Consider the following 15,000-nt stretch of genomic DNA (forward strand, 5'->3'; position numbering starts at 1 on the left):
AATTGTGCATATAGAAAACTCTAAAGAAAGAAAAAAAGGAGACCCATGCCATGATTTTCAAATCTTTTCTACTTAGTAGTCTAAGTTTCTCGATGAGGATAATTAATTCGGTCGTTGCGGTCGGACTCTATTATGGGTTTCTGACCACATTCTCCATGGGTCCCTCTTAGATCTTCTTTCTCCAATCTTGGATTAGGGAAGAAGGAGATATTCGCGACTCCTGGTGGTTTCATTATGGGGCAGCTCATGATCTTCATATCGATCTATTATCCACCTCTGCATCTATTCTTTCTTAGCTAAACGGGTGGAAGATCCATCCAATTTGGTTATATCATGGACTCAAAAAACGGATCTGAATGTGACTGAAATGCACGATCTTCACAGGTATCACTTTTCACGATACCTAAAAGGTGGAATAGCGATTTTCGAACCATTTCCTATAAGAGAAAGGTTTCCATTACTTTGAGAAATGGATTCTATATCAAACTATAGCTATTGCATTAAAGAAGAAAAGAAACTAATAGAAGTCGAAGACGCGGAATGGTAGTGAATAGAGAGAAAGATTCTTCTGGTTTTCTTGTTCCTGAAAATATTCTATCTATCTCCTAGACGCCGTAGAGAATTGAGAATTTTCATGTCTTTCAATTCTCGTACTCGTAATTGGAAAGTTACGGAAGGAGATCCATCATTTTGCAATGAAAACTACATAAAAAACTCTGGACAATTTCGAAATCAGGCCAAGCGTCTTAATACATATGCAAAAAAATTCATTATTGGCCCACCATTGATTAGAAGATTTAACTTGTATGAATCGCTATTGGTTTGATACGAATAATGGCAGTTGTTTCAGTATGTTAAGGATACAGATGTATCCACAATTCATTTAGAGTTACTTAATAGCCTATTTCTTATACCATATCTCTATCCCGTGAAATTCTCGAGCCGAAAGATGGATGCATATGCTATGTTTCATTTTGCTAAATGATATCAATTAAACGGTGTATCAATTCCATAAATTGGATATAGCAATAAATAAATCAGCAAAATTCTTTTATTTTAGATAGAAGAAACTTTTCTTCTATCTAAAATAAAAGAATGTACCCTTCTATCCAAATCCAATTTGCATCGATAAAATAAATCCAAATTCCAGTAGTAGATGAATAATTGCAAATTTTTGTGTGTACGAGATTAGAATAACTTCAAAATAACTGACATAATTTTTTATTTTTCCTGATCAGAAAAATACATGAAAAAGAAAGGAGGTAGAAAAATTTTTGGATTTATGGTTAAAGAAGAAAAAGAAGAAAACTGGGGTTCTGTTGAATTTCAAGTATTCAGTTTCACCAATAAGATACGGAGACTTGCTTCACATTTGGAATTACACAAAAAAGATTTTTCATCGGAAAGAGGTCTCCGAAGACTTTTGGGAAAACGTCAACGTTTGCTGGCTTATTTGGCAAAGAAAAATAGAGTACGTTATAAGAAATTAATCAGTCAGTTGGATATTAGGGAGCGGTAATTTCATCGTTCGAATTTTTTTTCTTATTTTATTAGTAGTCTTATAGTAGTCTTAGATTTTGCATTTTGATGAGCCTCGTTTTGAGGAATTCATGGAATAATCCATTTTCATGGAATAATGAATTAAGGAAGAAAGGATATGAGTCTACNNGATCTCATGATAGTCAATATGGGCCCTCAGCACCCATCAATGCATGGTGTTCTTCGACTGATCGTTACTCTCGATGGTGAAGATGTTATTGATTGTGAACCCATATTAGGCTATTTACACAGAGGAATGGAAAAAATCGGCAAATAGGAAAGCTACTTAGGCAGTTATTGATTGTGAACCCATATTAGGCTATTTACACAGAGGAATGGAAAAAATCGGCAAATAGGAAAGCTACTTAGGCAGGAGATAGGGGAATTCCTTAAGAAAGAAAAAAGAATAAGAACACAGATACATAACATAAAAAAAAGAATAAATAAGACGAAATTCGCCCTCCCCCTACATATTTAATTTCTTCTCCTATACAAAAACTAGCAAGACCTACTCCATTGGTAATTCCATCAATGACACCCTTGTCGAAAAACTGCGTTAGTTCGGTTAATCCTCTTATACCCAAGGTAAAGGTCCTAGTATAGAAAATATCTATATAACCGCGATTATATGACCAACTATATATCTTTTTTTTTAGTTGATGGAAAAAATACTTTTTCGGACCCCCTTTTACAAAGGAATTTATTAAATCCAAATTCTGAAAAAAAGAGTAAGCAGATCCATAAAACATATATGCTATGAATAGACCAAAAATAGCTAGACTTACAGAAGAAATTGCATTAGTGATAAATTCATATGAATTTATGGAAGAATTAGAACTTTCTTGGAAAAAGTTGATTGAGGGAGTTAGCCACTTTGATAATATGGTTAATTCCCCTATTTCATTATCAAAATGGATTCCTATAGATCCAATAAACAAAGTACAAAGCAGTAATATAAGAAGAGGAAATAGCATAGTATTTCCCGGTTCATGAGGATAGACAAAAGTGTTTTTAGTCCCCAATGAAGTACTAAAGGACCCTATCCTATTTCCTGTATTACCATGAATTTTGGATAGATTTTGTGAAAAAAAAGAAACTCCACTCTTCGCTGTTGATAAAACGAAATCTCTATTGACTCCTTTAGATATCCTTTTTCCCCATAACGATATTGAATACAACGAATCCTCTTTAGTACTACTGTAATTTTGAAAATGAACACGCAAATACCCATCAAAAGTAAGTAAATATATCCGAAACATATAAAACGCAGTTAATCCTGCAGTAAAAGAAGCTATTATTCCAAAAAAGGGTGAATATAACCAACTATTACTAAGGATTTCATCTTTGGACCAGAAGCAAGCAAGAGGTGGAATACCACAAAGAGAAAGGGTACCCCATAAAAAACAAGTTCTTGTAATTGGAATGTATTTTCTTAAACCACCCATAAGAACCATATTCTGACTTTTATCTGGTGAATATCCAACAAGAGGTTCCATTGAATGAATAACAGATCCGGATCCCAAGAATAATAAAGCTTTCGAATAAGCATGAGTGATCAAATGGAATAAAGCAGCTTGATAAGAACCTATACCTAGAGCTAACATCATATAACCCAATTGAGACATTGTAGAATAGGCTAAGCTTCTTTTAATATCTCTCTGAGCAAGAGCTAAAGTGGCTCCTAAGAAAAGTGTTAGTGTACCTATTAAAGAAATGAAACTCATTATCAAAGGTAGGGATATGAAAAGAGGAAGAAGTCGAGCTATAAGAAAAATCCCCGCAGCAACCATAGTTGCTGCGTGTATAAGAGCTGAAATGGGGGTGGGTCCTTCCATAGCATCGGGTAACCATACGTGAAGAGGGAATTGTGCCGATTTCGCAACTGCACCAAGGAATAATAAAAAAGCACACAAAATAGTAAGCAAGGAGTTAATCTCATTATTAGGAATCCAGTTATTAGCTATTTTAAACAAATCCCGAAACTCTAAACTACCTGTTATCCAAAAAAAACCTAGAATTCCTAATAACAGACCAAAATCCCCTACACGATTAGTTACAAAAGCTTTTTGACAAGCACTCGCTGCAATTGGCCGTGTAAACCAAAAGCCTATCAATAAATAGGAACACATTCCCACAAGCTCCCAAAAAAAATAAATTTGTATCAAATTGGAACTAGTAACCAATCCCAACATGGAAGTATTGAAAAAACTTATATAAACAAAAAATCTCAAATATCCCTCATCGTGAGACATATAATCATCACTATAAATAAGAACCAGGATTCCTACAGTAGTAATTAGTATTAACATAATAGAAGTAAGCGGGTCGATTAAGTATCCAAATTCTAAGGAAAAATCATTATTGACGGTCCAAGACCATAGATATTGATAGATAGAACTTCCATTTATTTGTTGAATAGACAGGTGAACTGAGAATACCATAGCTATACTTAAAAGTAAAACACTAGGAAAAGCCCATATGCGACGAAGATTTTTTGTTGCTGTTGGAACAAGAAAAAGTCCAAACCCCATTGACATAATAACTGGAAGTGGGAGAAGAGGGATTACCCATGCATATTGATATGTATGTTCCATAAGAAAAGAAATTGCAATTTTTACTTGAAAATTTTACTTCAATTTTTCTATAAAATTGAAAAAAGTTTCCGATTCACCAAACTAATTCTTATCTATTTCTGAAGGAATTAAAAACTATTTCTGAAGGAATAAAAAAATACTAGAATTCTTAATTTTTCAAAAATTTTCTCATTGAAACAATCAAAAAATAAGAATAGGTTTTGTTGGTTAAAGTCAAAAAGTTAATGAAATAACTTCGTTACCTAGTTATTACCTAAAGAAGGACTTTTATTAAAATACAAAAAAAAGATTGAATCATTTTACTTTAATATTTTTTTGTATTAAAATGAAGCAGCTCCCTTGTTTCGTAACTCAAATTGATTGGAATTCAATTCTGGAATACTTTAATTAACTATTTGATTGAATTTTCCCTTCCTTTTATCCTCCCGTCTTATAAATTGATTGGAATTCAATTCTGGAATACTTTAATTAACTATTTGATTGAATTTTCCCTTCCTTTTATCCTCCCGTCTTATATGGGGGATAGGCCCCCATACCTTATATCTGTATATGGAGAGTATACTTGAAATATAAATTGATTTAAATAGAAAACCTTTGTATATATTCTATATTATTAAAACAAAGTCTAAAAAAAATATATAATATGTTAAAAAACTCTTGTCTTATCCGCATTAGACAAAATGAAGTAAAAAAGAATTCAGAATTTCAATATCTTTTAGTATCTAAGTATAAATACTAAGAAAAAGAAAAAGAAGAAAGATGGATTGATTTGCGGCAATAGATGTCTTTCACATACAACTAGAAAAAAGTAATTTCCTTTTTGAATGGCAGTTCCAAAAAAACGTACTTCGATGTCAAAAAAGCGTATTCGTAAAAATCTTTGGAAGAAAAAGACTTATTTTTCCATAGTACAATCTTATTCTTTAGCAAAATCAAGATCATTTTCTGGCGTCAGCGAGCATCCAAAACCAAAGGGTTTTTCTCGGCAACAAACAAACAAATAATAGGGTTTTGGGATAATATGAATTGACCTATCCCCAAAAAATTCCAATTATTTAATATGAATAATTAGGAATAATTAGGATTAATTAATGAGTTTACTTTTATGTGTCGAATTCCTCGGTACAATATTCTTAGAACAAACCTCTCTGATATATAAAAAAAGGGTTTTTGGTATACTGTGACCTAAATATTCTTTTCCTATCAATGAACTTTTCGTAATAGAATCCGTATAATAAATAAAAAAAGGGGATTCTATTATGAAAAGTAGAGTATTCCTGCAATAAGACTTACAACTTCTACCTATCTTATCCTAAATTAACAAAAAAATTAGTTCTATATTGCAACTGAGAAAAAATTGTTCCAACTCTTTCAAAGGTTCTAGGGGATTCTATTATGAAAAGTAGAGTATTCCTGCAATAAGACTTACAACTTCTACCTATCTTATCCTAAATTAACAAAAAAATTAGTTCTATATTGCAACTGAGAAAAAATTGTTCCAACTCTTTCAAAGTTTCTATTGGGCAAAGCAAGAATTTTTTTGTTAAAAAATTCGCAACGATACTACCAAACGAAGTCTATTTTAATGAAGATTCTAATGTCCTAAATTCTATGGAATCTTCCAATCTCGACGATTCGCGAGAAAATAACTTAATATTCTTTTAATAAACCTGTTATTTCAACTTAGCCGCCATGGTGAAATTGGTAGACACGCTGCTCTTAGGAAGCAGTGCTCAAGCATCTCGGTTCGAGTCCGAGTGGCGGCAGTCTCGAAAAAGAATACAATAGATTATAAAATAAAATGGATTCAATTCGAAATTTCCAATTTTGTAATGGGACCTTCTCCTTATGCTATTTGCAACTTTAGAACATATACTAACTCATATTTCTTTCTCAACAATTTCAATTGTGATTACGATTCATTTAATAACCTTATTAGTTCGTGAACTTGGGGGATTGCGTGATTCGTCAGAAAAAGGAATGATAGCCACTTTTTTCTGTATAACAGGATTCTTAGTTTCTCGTTGGGCTTCTTCGGGACATTTTCCATTAAGTAATTTATATGAGTCATTGATCTTCCTTTCATGGGCTCTGTATATTCTTCATATGATTCCTAAGATACAGAACTCTAAAAATGATTTAAGCACAATAACTACGCCGAGTACTATTTTAACGCAAGGCTTTGCCACGTCGGGTCTTTTAACTGAAATGCATCAATCCACAATACTAGTACCTGCTCTACAATCTCAGTGGTTAATGATGCATGTCAGTATGATGTTACTAAGCTATGCGACTCTTTTGTGCGGATCCTTATTATCCGCCGCTCTTCTAATGATTAGATTTCGAAAGAATTTAGATTTCTTTTCGAAAAAGAAGAAAAATGTTTTGCTTAAAACATTTTTCTTTAATGAGATTGAATATTTCTATGCAAAAAGAAGTGCTTTAAAAAGCACCTTTTTTCCTTTATTTCCAAATTATTACAAATATCAATTAATTGAGCGTTTGGATTCTTGGAGTTATCGTGTCATTAGTCTAGGGTTTACCCTTTTAACCATAGGTATTCTTTGTGGAGCAGTATGGGCTAATGAGGCGTGGGGATCCTACTGGAATTGGGATCCTAAAGAAACTTGGGCATTTATTACTTGGACCATATTTGCAATTTATTTACATAGTAGAACAAATCCAAATTGGAAGGGTACGAAGTCAGCATTTGTAGCTTCCATAGGATTTCTTATAATTTGGATCTGTTATTTTGGTATCAATCTATTAGGAATAGGTTTACATAGTTATGGTTCATTTACATTACCCATCTAAATGATTACATAACATAAAACCTTAATGAAATGGAAAAAACTTCCATTTTTGTGTTTGATTTGAGAACCCCTTGAACGCCTTCTCAAAGGGTTCTCAAAAATTCGAGATAGATCTAATTAGACTCTTTTACTTTTTTCTGAATTTTAGAGCGGACTAGTAGAAGAAAAAAAATCCTATTTAGGATAATAATTGGATAACAGAGCCTCTACCCTGTCAACGGATAGCGAGAGAACAAAATCTGGATAAATACCGATTCCTATTACTGGTAAAAAGATACAGATTAAAAGAAAGAGTTCTCGCGGGCCGGAATCCTCAAAATTTTCGTTTGGAACATGAAATAGCTTGTATCCATAGAACATCTGTCGTAACATAGATAATAAATAAATAGGAGTTAATATCATTCCAATTGCCATTACAAAAGTAATTAGCATTTTTGGCATTAACAGAAATTTTGGACTAGTAATTAGTCCAAAAAATACTACTAATTCCGCAACAAAACCACTCATTCCTGGTAAGGCAAGAGAAGCCATTGAAAAGCTACTAAACATGGTAAAAATTTTTGGCATTGGGATAGAAACCCCTCCCAGTTCTTCGAGATAAACAAGGCGCATTCTATCACAAGCCGTTCCCGCTAAGAAAAAAAGTGTAGCCCCAATAAATCCATGGGATAATATTTGTAAAATAGCTCCATTGAGTCCAATGTTGGTTATGGAACCAATTCCTATAATAATGAAACCCATGTGAGAGACGGAGGAGTAGGCTATTCTTTTTTTGAAATTGCGTTGGCCAAGAGAAGTTGAAGCTGCATAGATTATTTGCATCGCTCCTATTATTACTAACCAAGGGGAAAATAGATAATGAGCATGAGGTAACAATTCCATATTGATCCGAATCAATCCGTATGCTCCCATCTTTAATAGGATTCCCGCTAAAAGCATACATGTACTGTAATGCGCTTCCCCATGGGTATCTGGTAACCACGTATGTAGGGGTATAATCGGCAATTTGACAGCATAAGCAATAAGGAAGCCAAAATAAAATAGTATTTCCAATGTTGCAGGGTATGATTGATTAATTAATCTTTCCAAATCTAATCTTGGTTCGTTGGAACCGTATAAGCCCATACCTAGAACTCCGATTAAGAAAAAAATGGAACCACCTGCAGTATACAAAATAAACTTTGTAGCTGAATAGAGACGCCTCTTCCCCCCCCACATGGATAAAAGTAAGTAAACAGGAATTAATTCTAACTCCCACATGATAAAAAAAAGTAAAAGGTCTCGCGAAGAAAATAATCCTATTTGACCGCTATACATTGCTAGCATCAGGAAATAGAATAATCGGGAATTCCGGGTAACCGGCCAAGCTGCTAAAGTAGCTAAAGTAGTCATAAATCCTGTCAATAAAATAGATCCTAATGAAAGTCCATCGATTCCCAATCTCCAGTGGAAATTGAAGACATCTATCCATTTAGAATCCTCTTTTAATTGGATTAAGGGATCCTCCAATTGGAAATGATAACAGAATGCATAAGTCATTAGAAGGAATTCTAATAAACAAATAGACATAGTATACCACCTAACGATTTTGTTTCCCCTATGAGGTAAAAAGAAAATTAATGAACCCGCAAATATCGGCAAAACAACAAGTATTGTTAACCAAGGAAAAGAACTCATGATAAAGTGATAAAGACAAGATACGTTTTGACCAGAAAAGCCCGTGCTCGATTATTTTGAGCACAGGCTTCTTCGGTAAAGAGGAATCAGACGATTCAAGTGGAATTTTTTGTAACGTATCAATAAGATAGAGCCATGCTGCGGGTTGTCTCAGGTCCTAAATAAACGCGGACGCTTAAAAAATCTGTTGGGCAGGCGGATTCGCATCTCTTACAACCCACACAATCTTCGGTTCTTGGCGCGGAAGCAATTTGCTTGGCTTTACATCCATCCCAAGGTATCATTTCTAATACATCTGTTGGACAAGCTCGTACACATTGAGTGCATCCTATACATGTATCATAAATTTTTACGGAATGTGACATTGGATCTATAAATTTTCCTTTTCAACATAAAAATTTTCGATCTGGTCAAAATGAAATTAGTACTATATCAATCAAATGTATTGTAGACACCAGACGAAGCAATGGTTTATCCAAACTTCAACAAATAATGCAATATATTTCTTAATCCGTTTGTGAGAAAGCATGAAAAGAGCCAAGAGACTTGAATTTTGGGCTTCAACAATCATAATTATACGAATTGTATATACGAATTCGAATTAGCCAATAAATTGGCTATCGTCTTTTCAATATAAATTATTGCAATATTCAAATTGCAATATCAATGAATTGCAAAAATTCAACTAAGTAAAAAAGAATACTATGGAATAACCTACTCAAAAAATAGATATTCTCAAATAATAAATAGTATTCATGTTAATATTTCATCAAATAATAAATAGTATTCATGTTAATATTTCATATTATTATTATATGTGTCCCTTTGTTTAGAAGATTCTATGTCTAATTATTCAAAAAATTAGATTGATTGATACGAGTTGATTTCCTATTACGATGGATGGAAGAAAGAATGGATAATCCAATAGCTGCTTCAGCAGCCGCAAGGGCTATAACAAAAATTGCGAAAATGTCTCCTTTTAATTGGCGGCTATCAAATAGATCAGAAAATGTTACGAGATTTAGATTAATTGAATTCAGTATAAGTTCAAGGCATATTAGAGCTCTAACCATGTTTCGGCTTGTGATCAATCCATAGATACCAATCGAAAATAAATAGACACTCAAAAAAAGTACATGCTCAAACATCATTAACTAACTCCTTATCAATCTCGATTCATTTCAATATGGGGACAAGAATTGAACCGATTGAATTAATTAGAATAGAACAATTACACAACAAAAGAGAAAAGAAGGTATTTGTTGGCAGTAGATGGGTTTTACTAAATCAAAATTGTGGTTCTTTAGTGATTTATTTTAGATTTGAAATTCTTATAATTTTGACTCATTCTAAGTATTTCTTATTGCCGAGCCATAGTAATTGCACCTATTAAAGAAACTAGAAGAATTATGGAAATGAGTTCAAATGGAAGATAAAAATCGGTTGCTAAATGAATCCCAATTTGTTGAACGTTATTTATGAGACCCTGTTCTACTATTTGGTTTGATCTTGTAGTCCAAAGAATTCCATACCATGACGTATCTGGGATAGTAGTCATTAGTGAAAAAGGAATAGTTATACAAACGAGTGAAGTGAACCCATCTCCAATAGTCCAAAAATTCTTATCTTTAGACCATTCTGAGCCATTTACGAACATTACGGCAAATATGATCAAGACATTTATAGCTCCCACATAAATAAGAAGTTGTGCCACAGCTACAAAGTAGGAATTCAATAAAATATAGAATAAGGATATACAAACAAGAACTAATCCTAGCGAAAAAGCAGAAAAAGTTGGGTTGGTAAGTAATACCACCCCTAGACCCCCTAGTAGAAGAACAAATCCCCCAAATAGCACAAGAATTTCATGTATTGGCCCAGGTAAATCCATTATGGATAAGAAGAAATTAATAGTATAAATTTTTTCATGAACTGACTAAAACTAAAAGATTCAAGGAAGAAAAAAGGGATTAGGAAATTTTTTTGTATATTGTATATAAGTTCTTTCTATAGTTAGAAATCACATCACGAAAATCTACTCTGGTTTAAAATCAGGAATAATTTGCAATAAGCAGTAGGTATTCGTTTTTCTTTCTAGTTAGTAAAGAACTTTTGGATTCTAACAAAAAAATTCTAGTAATCAGTAATCGTTCTTGAATTCCAAGATTTTTCTTCGTCTATTTTACTTTGAGTTGAATTCCTAATTGTTTGAATTGTGTAATCTCCCATTATGGAGATTGGTAACCGACTCAAAGCAATTTGATTGTAATTCAATTCATGACGATCATAAGTAGAAAGTTCATATTCTTCAGTCATTGATAAACAGTTTGTCGGACAGTACTCAACACAATTACCACAAAATATACAAACTCCGAAATCAATACTATAATTAAGCAATTGTTTCCTTTTAATATCCTTTTCAAATCTCCAATCCACAAGAGGTAGATCTATAGGGCATACGCGAACACATACTTCACAAGCAATACATTTATCAAATTCAAAGTGGATTCGCCCCCGGAAACGCTCCGATGTAATTGATTTTTCATAGGGGTAGTGAATCGTTATAGGTAAACGATTTGTGTGGGATAAGGTAATTATGAAACTTTGACCAATGTACCTTGCTGCGCGTATTGTTTGTTGACCATAACTCATGAACCCAGTTACCATAGGGAACATATTCGAAATATCTATGAAAAAGGTATGTTTCTTTCTCTTGTTTGAGAGGACTTTTGTGTTGAAAATATTCTTACTGTTATTGTATTATCTTATTTTATAGTGAAACAAGTTGGGAAGAAGTTGTTAATAAGAGATTGCCCAGGGAAATAGGTAAAAGAAATTTCCATCCAAGATTTAATAACTGATCCATTCTCATCCTGGGTAAAGTCCATCTTATTGTGATAGAAATGAAGAGAAATAAATAAGCTTTAGTTAATGTAATAAAGATACTCATTGTCATTTCTAAAATTCCAACCATTTTATTCATTTGGAAAAATCCAAAAAAGGATATATAGGGAATAGACAAATTCCACCCGCCTAAGTAGAGAACTGTTACAAATAAAGAGGAAACTAATAAATTTAGGTAAGAAACAAGATAAAATAAACCATATTTGATACCAGAATATTCGGTTTGATAACCTGCTACTAATTCTTCCTCCGCTTCTGGTAAATCAAAGGGTAATCTTTCACATTCCGCCAAAGAAGAAATTAGAAAAACCAGAAAACCTATGGGCTGACGCCAAAGATTCCATCCAAAAAAACCATATTTTGACTGTGCTTCAACTATATCAACTGTACTTGAACTGTTGGATAATCATAGTCGACGATAACATCACAGTTCCCACCGCTATTCCAAAACCGTACATGAAACCTTAGTTTCATACGGCTCCTCTATGATCAGAAAAAAGGAAAGTACTGTTTCATTTCGTTATTATCTTCTTGGGCGTAGTTAGAATTATCTAAGATAAAATCGATTTCAACGTCCTAAATTAGACCAAAGGAATTCTGTCTGCTAGAATAATAAAAAACGCTTCGGAATTCATCTCATCCTTTATAATATAAAGGTACTTTTTCTTTGTTCAGCAATAACTTAATCTTGGAATAAAACACTCGTTATAACAATTAATAAACGAAAAGAGTTGGGTATTAGTTCATGAAGAATTCTGTATGAATATGGATAAACGACGGAAAGAATAAATAAAGATCTTTTTTTTTGTATTGCATTCCATATCTTTTGTCCTATTCTTCTTTCCCCGAGGGGTATTTAAAAAGAAAAAAGGAATAAAGGGTTAATTCGTTCTTGATAGCCATTTCCTTAACAAGTGAATGGGAACATACTCTGGATCGGAATCCGAAGAAAGTACTACTTGCTCATTTCCACCAATTTCAAGTCCTTATTATGATTCCTTTTATGAGGAAAAATATCTAATGCTTTAGATTCCCTCATTACTAATCCTTTATGTACTTTAGTGTTTCTAATCCCTCACTAACTTTTGATGGATTCCCTTATGATTACAACTTTCTGTATCGGGAATCCCTTATTATTCCCTTATGATTACAACTTTCTGTATCGGGAATCCCTTATTATTGCCCGCTTCAAGATATGATGACTAATCAAAAAATCTCAACCTTGGGGTAAAGAATTTACACCGCTTATGTTTACTTCCATTTTTTCTTGTACATAGGAAATGAGATTTTTTCTTTTTACTACAAATTAATAAGCAGTTTTGTTTCACTCATATAGCTATCTAGTTTAACTTACTAACCTGAATATAGAATAAGAAAAGGAGGATAAATATTCAATGAATTTCAGAGGAAAAAGATCCTATTTTAACGAATCGCACGTAGAGATATTGCTAGTACACAAAAAGTTAATGGGATTTCATAACTAATAGATTGAGCGGCAGCTCGTAGACCACCTGAAAAAGAATATTTATTATTTGAGCTATATCCTGCCATAAGAAGACCAATAGGAGCAATACTTGAAATGGCAATCCATAAAAAAACACCAATACTAAGATCCGCTAAAACAAAGCGATATCCCAAAGGAATAACTAAAAAACTTAATAAAATTGATATGACTGCTATAGACGGTCCAATGCTAAATAAGGGAATATCCCCTCGGGATGGCAAGATATCCTCTTTAAAAAGTAGCTTAGTTCCATCTGCTATAGCTTGAAGCAGTCCCAGGGGGCCAGCATATTCAGGACCAATACGTTGTTGTATCGATGCGGATATTTCTCTTTCTAACCACACAATTACGAGTACTTCTATTGTGATTCCCAGTAAGAGGGTCAAAATGGGTAGAATCCATATCAGTCCATAGACTTCTTTTAATAATTCCAAGTTCGAAAAAGAATTGATAGCTTCTACCTGTACCCTGTCTATTATCATTTCAACGATCAACTTCTCCCATAATGATATCTATACTACCTAATATCGTCATGATATCAGCCAATTTCATTTTTTTGACTAGCTGAGGAAGAATTTGCAAATTAATAAAACCGGGTGGACGAATTTTCCATCTCCAGGGGAAAAGACTATCATCTCCTACCAGATAAATTCCTAATTCACCTTTTGGGGCTTCCACTCTTGCATAAAGCTCTTGTTTTGACAATTCAAAATTGGGTGAAGGTTTTTTACCAAGAAATCGATATTCAAAATCATTCCATTCGGAATTCTTTGCTTTCTTAAAGCGTCGGACTTCTAAATTCTCATAAGGGCCCCCCGGAATTTTTTCTACAGCCTGTTGAATAATTTTGATTGATTCCCTCATTTCACCGATTCGTACTAAATAGCGTGCTAATGAATCCCCTTCTTTTTGCCATTGGACTTTCCAATCGAATTGATTGTAAGACTCGTAAAGATCAACTTTACGAAGATCCCATTGTATTCCAGAAGCTCGTAACATGGGGCCCGATAAGCCCCAATTTACAGCTTCTTCTCCGCTAATAAAACCAACTCCCTCAACTCGTTCCAAAAAAATGGGATTCTGTGTAATAAGTTGTTGATATTCAATAACTCCTCGTAAAAAATAATCACAGAAATCTAAACATTTATCGATCCATCCATAAGGCAGATCGGCAGCAACTCCTCCGATGCGAAAGTAATTATGCATCATTCGCATACCTGTAGCAGCTTCAAATAGATCATATATTAATTCTCTCTCTCTAAAAATATAAAAAAAAGGAGTCTGCGCACCGAGATCTGCCATAAAAGGTCCAAGCCATAACAAGTGAGAAGCTATACGGCTCAATTCTAACATAATTACCCTAATATAGCTGGCTCTTTGGGGTATTTGAATATTCTCCAAGAATTCTGGTGCATTTACCGTTATTGCTTCTGTAAACATAGTAGCTAAATAATCCCAACGTGTTACATAAGGTAAGTATTGTATAATAGTTCGGTTTTCCGCGATTTTTTCCATTCCTCTGTGTAAATAGCCTAATATGGGTTCACAATCAATAACATCTTCACCATCGAGAGTAACGATCAGTCGAAGAACACCATGCATTGATGGGTGCTGAGGGCCCATATTGACTATCATGAGATCTTTTCTTGTAAGCGGTAGACTCATATCCTTTCTTCCTTAATTCATTATTCCATGAAAATGGATTATTCCATGAATTCCTCAAAACGAGGCTCATCAAAATGCAANNAGACTACTAATAAAATAAGAAAAAAAATTCGAACGATGAAATTACCGCTCCCTAATATCCAACTGACTGATTAATTTCTTATAACGTACTCTATTTTTCTTTGCCAAATAAGCCAGCAAACGTTGACGTTTTCCCAAAAGTCTTCGGAGACCTCTTTCCGATGAAAAATCTTTTTTGTGTAATTCCAAATGTGAAGCAAGTCTCCGTATCTTATTGGTGAAA

The 15,000-nt window shown here is 33.5% G+C and overlaps 12 protein-coding genes and 1 non-coding gene across 13 annotated transcripts in view; 4 read left to right on the plus strand and 9 right to left on the minus strand. All coding sequences in view use genetic code 11, as the record gives it.

Moving 5' to 3' along the window:
- The first annotated feature begins 1,246 nt into the window (after window positions 1–1,246).
- On the plus strand, window positions 1,247–1,519 carry rps15 (ribosomal protein S15). Its single transcript has one exon. It carries the CDS (start codon window positions 1,247–1,249, stop codon window positions 1,517–1,519), a length of 273 nt encoding a protein of 90 aa, YP_009034142.1.
- A 409-nt stretch (window positions 1,520–1,928) lies between these two features.
- On the minus strand, window positions 1,929–4,133 carry ndhF (NADH dehydrogenase subunit 5). The gene has a single exon. The coding sequence runs from the start codon at window positions 4,131–4,133 to the stop codon at window positions 1,929–1,931; it is 2,205 nt and encodes a 734-aa protein (YP_009034143.1).
- Window positions 4,134–4,957: 824 nt separating this feature from the next.
- rpl32 (ribosomal protein L32) lies at window positions 4,958–5,137 on the plus strand. The gene has a single exon. It carries the CDS (start codon window positions 4,958–4,960, stop codon window positions 5,135–5,137), a length of 180 nt encoding a protein of 59 aa, YP_009034144.1.
- A 682-nt stretch (window positions 5,138–5,819) lies between these two features.
- Window positions 5,820–5,899, plus strand: GN06_pgt153. The gene has a single exon. It is a non-coding gene; the product is annotated as a tRNA-Leu (tRNA).
- Window positions 5,900–5,981: 82 nt separating this feature from the next.
- ccsA (cytochrome c biogenesis protein) lies at window positions 5,982–6,947 on the plus strand. The gene has a single exon. It carries the CDS (start codon window positions 5,982–5,984, stop codon window positions 6,945–6,947), a length of 966 nt encoding a protein of 321 aa, YP_009034145.1.
- A 173-nt stretch (window positions 6,948–7,120) lies between these two features.
- Window positions 7,121–8,623, minus strand: ndhD (NADH dehydrogenase subunit 4). The gene has a single exon. It carries the CDS (start codon window positions 8,621–8,623, stop codon window positions 7,121–7,123), a length of 1,503 nt encoding a protein of 500 aa, YP_009034146.1.
- A 119-nt stretch (window positions 8,624–8,742) lies between these two features.
- psaC (photosystem I subunit VII) lies at window positions 8,743–8,988 on the minus strand. Its single transcript has one exon. The coding sequence runs from the start codon at window positions 8,986–8,988 to the stop codon at window positions 8,743–8,745; it is 246 nt and encodes an 81-aa protein (YP_009034147.1).
- A 480-nt stretch (window positions 8,989–9,468) lies between these two features.
- Window positions 9,469–9,774, minus strand: ndhE (NADH dehydrogenase subunit 4L). Its single transcript has one exon. It carries the CDS (start codon window positions 9,772–9,774, stop codon window positions 9,469–9,471), a length of 306 nt encoding a protein of 101 aa, YP_009034148.1.
- A 209-nt stretch (window positions 9,775–9,983) lies between these two features.
- On the minus strand, window positions 9,984–10,514 carry ndhG (NADH dehydrogenase subunit 6). Its single transcript has one exon. It carries the CDS (start codon window positions 10,512–10,514, stop codon window positions 9,984–9,986), a length of 531 nt encoding a protein of 176 aa, YP_009034149.1.
- A 242-nt stretch (window positions 10,515–10,756) lies between these two features.
- Window positions 10,757–11,299, minus strand: ndhI (NADH dehydrogenase subunit I). Its single transcript has one exon. It carries the CDS (start codon window positions 11,297–11,299, stop codon window positions 10,757–10,759), a length of 543 nt encoding a protein of 180 aa, YP_009034150.1.
- Window positions 11,300–11,393: 94 nt separating this feature from the next.
- ndhA (NADH dehydrogenase subunit 1) lies at window positions 11,394–13,513 on the minus strand. Its single transcript has 2 exons — window positions 12,964–13,513; window positions 11,394–11,932 (listed from the first exon to the last, which is right to left on the minus strand). Exons 1-2 carry the CDS (start codon window positions 13,511–13,513, stop codon window positions 11,394–11,396), a joined length of 1,089 nt encoding a protein of 362 aa, YP_009034151.1.
- Window position 13,514: 1 nt separating this feature from the next.
- On the minus strand, window positions 13,515–14,696 carry ndhH (NADH dehydrogenase subunit 7). The gene has a single exon. The coding sequence runs from the start codon at window positions 14,694–14,696 to the stop codon at window positions 13,515–13,517; it is 1,182 nt and encodes a 393-aa protein (YP_009034152.1).
- A 123-nt stretch (window positions 14,697–14,819) lies between these two features.
- rps15 (ribosomal protein S15) overlaps window positions 14,820–15,000 on the minus strand; it is a 273-nt gene continuing 92 nt past the window's right edge. The window contains exon 1 of the mRNA in view: window positions 14,820–15,000. This exon is cut by the window's right edge and continues 92 nt beyond it. Coding sequence (YP_009034153.1) covers window positions 14,820–15,000 — 181 coding nt within the window.

This window comes from Oryza glaberrima, plastid, assembly GCF_000147395.1.
Source record: "Oryza glaberrima plastid, complete genome".
In the NCBI taxonomy this organism is placed as follows: Eukaryota; Viridiplantae; Streptophyta; class Magnoliopsida; order Poales; family Poaceae; genus Oryza; species Oryza glaberrima.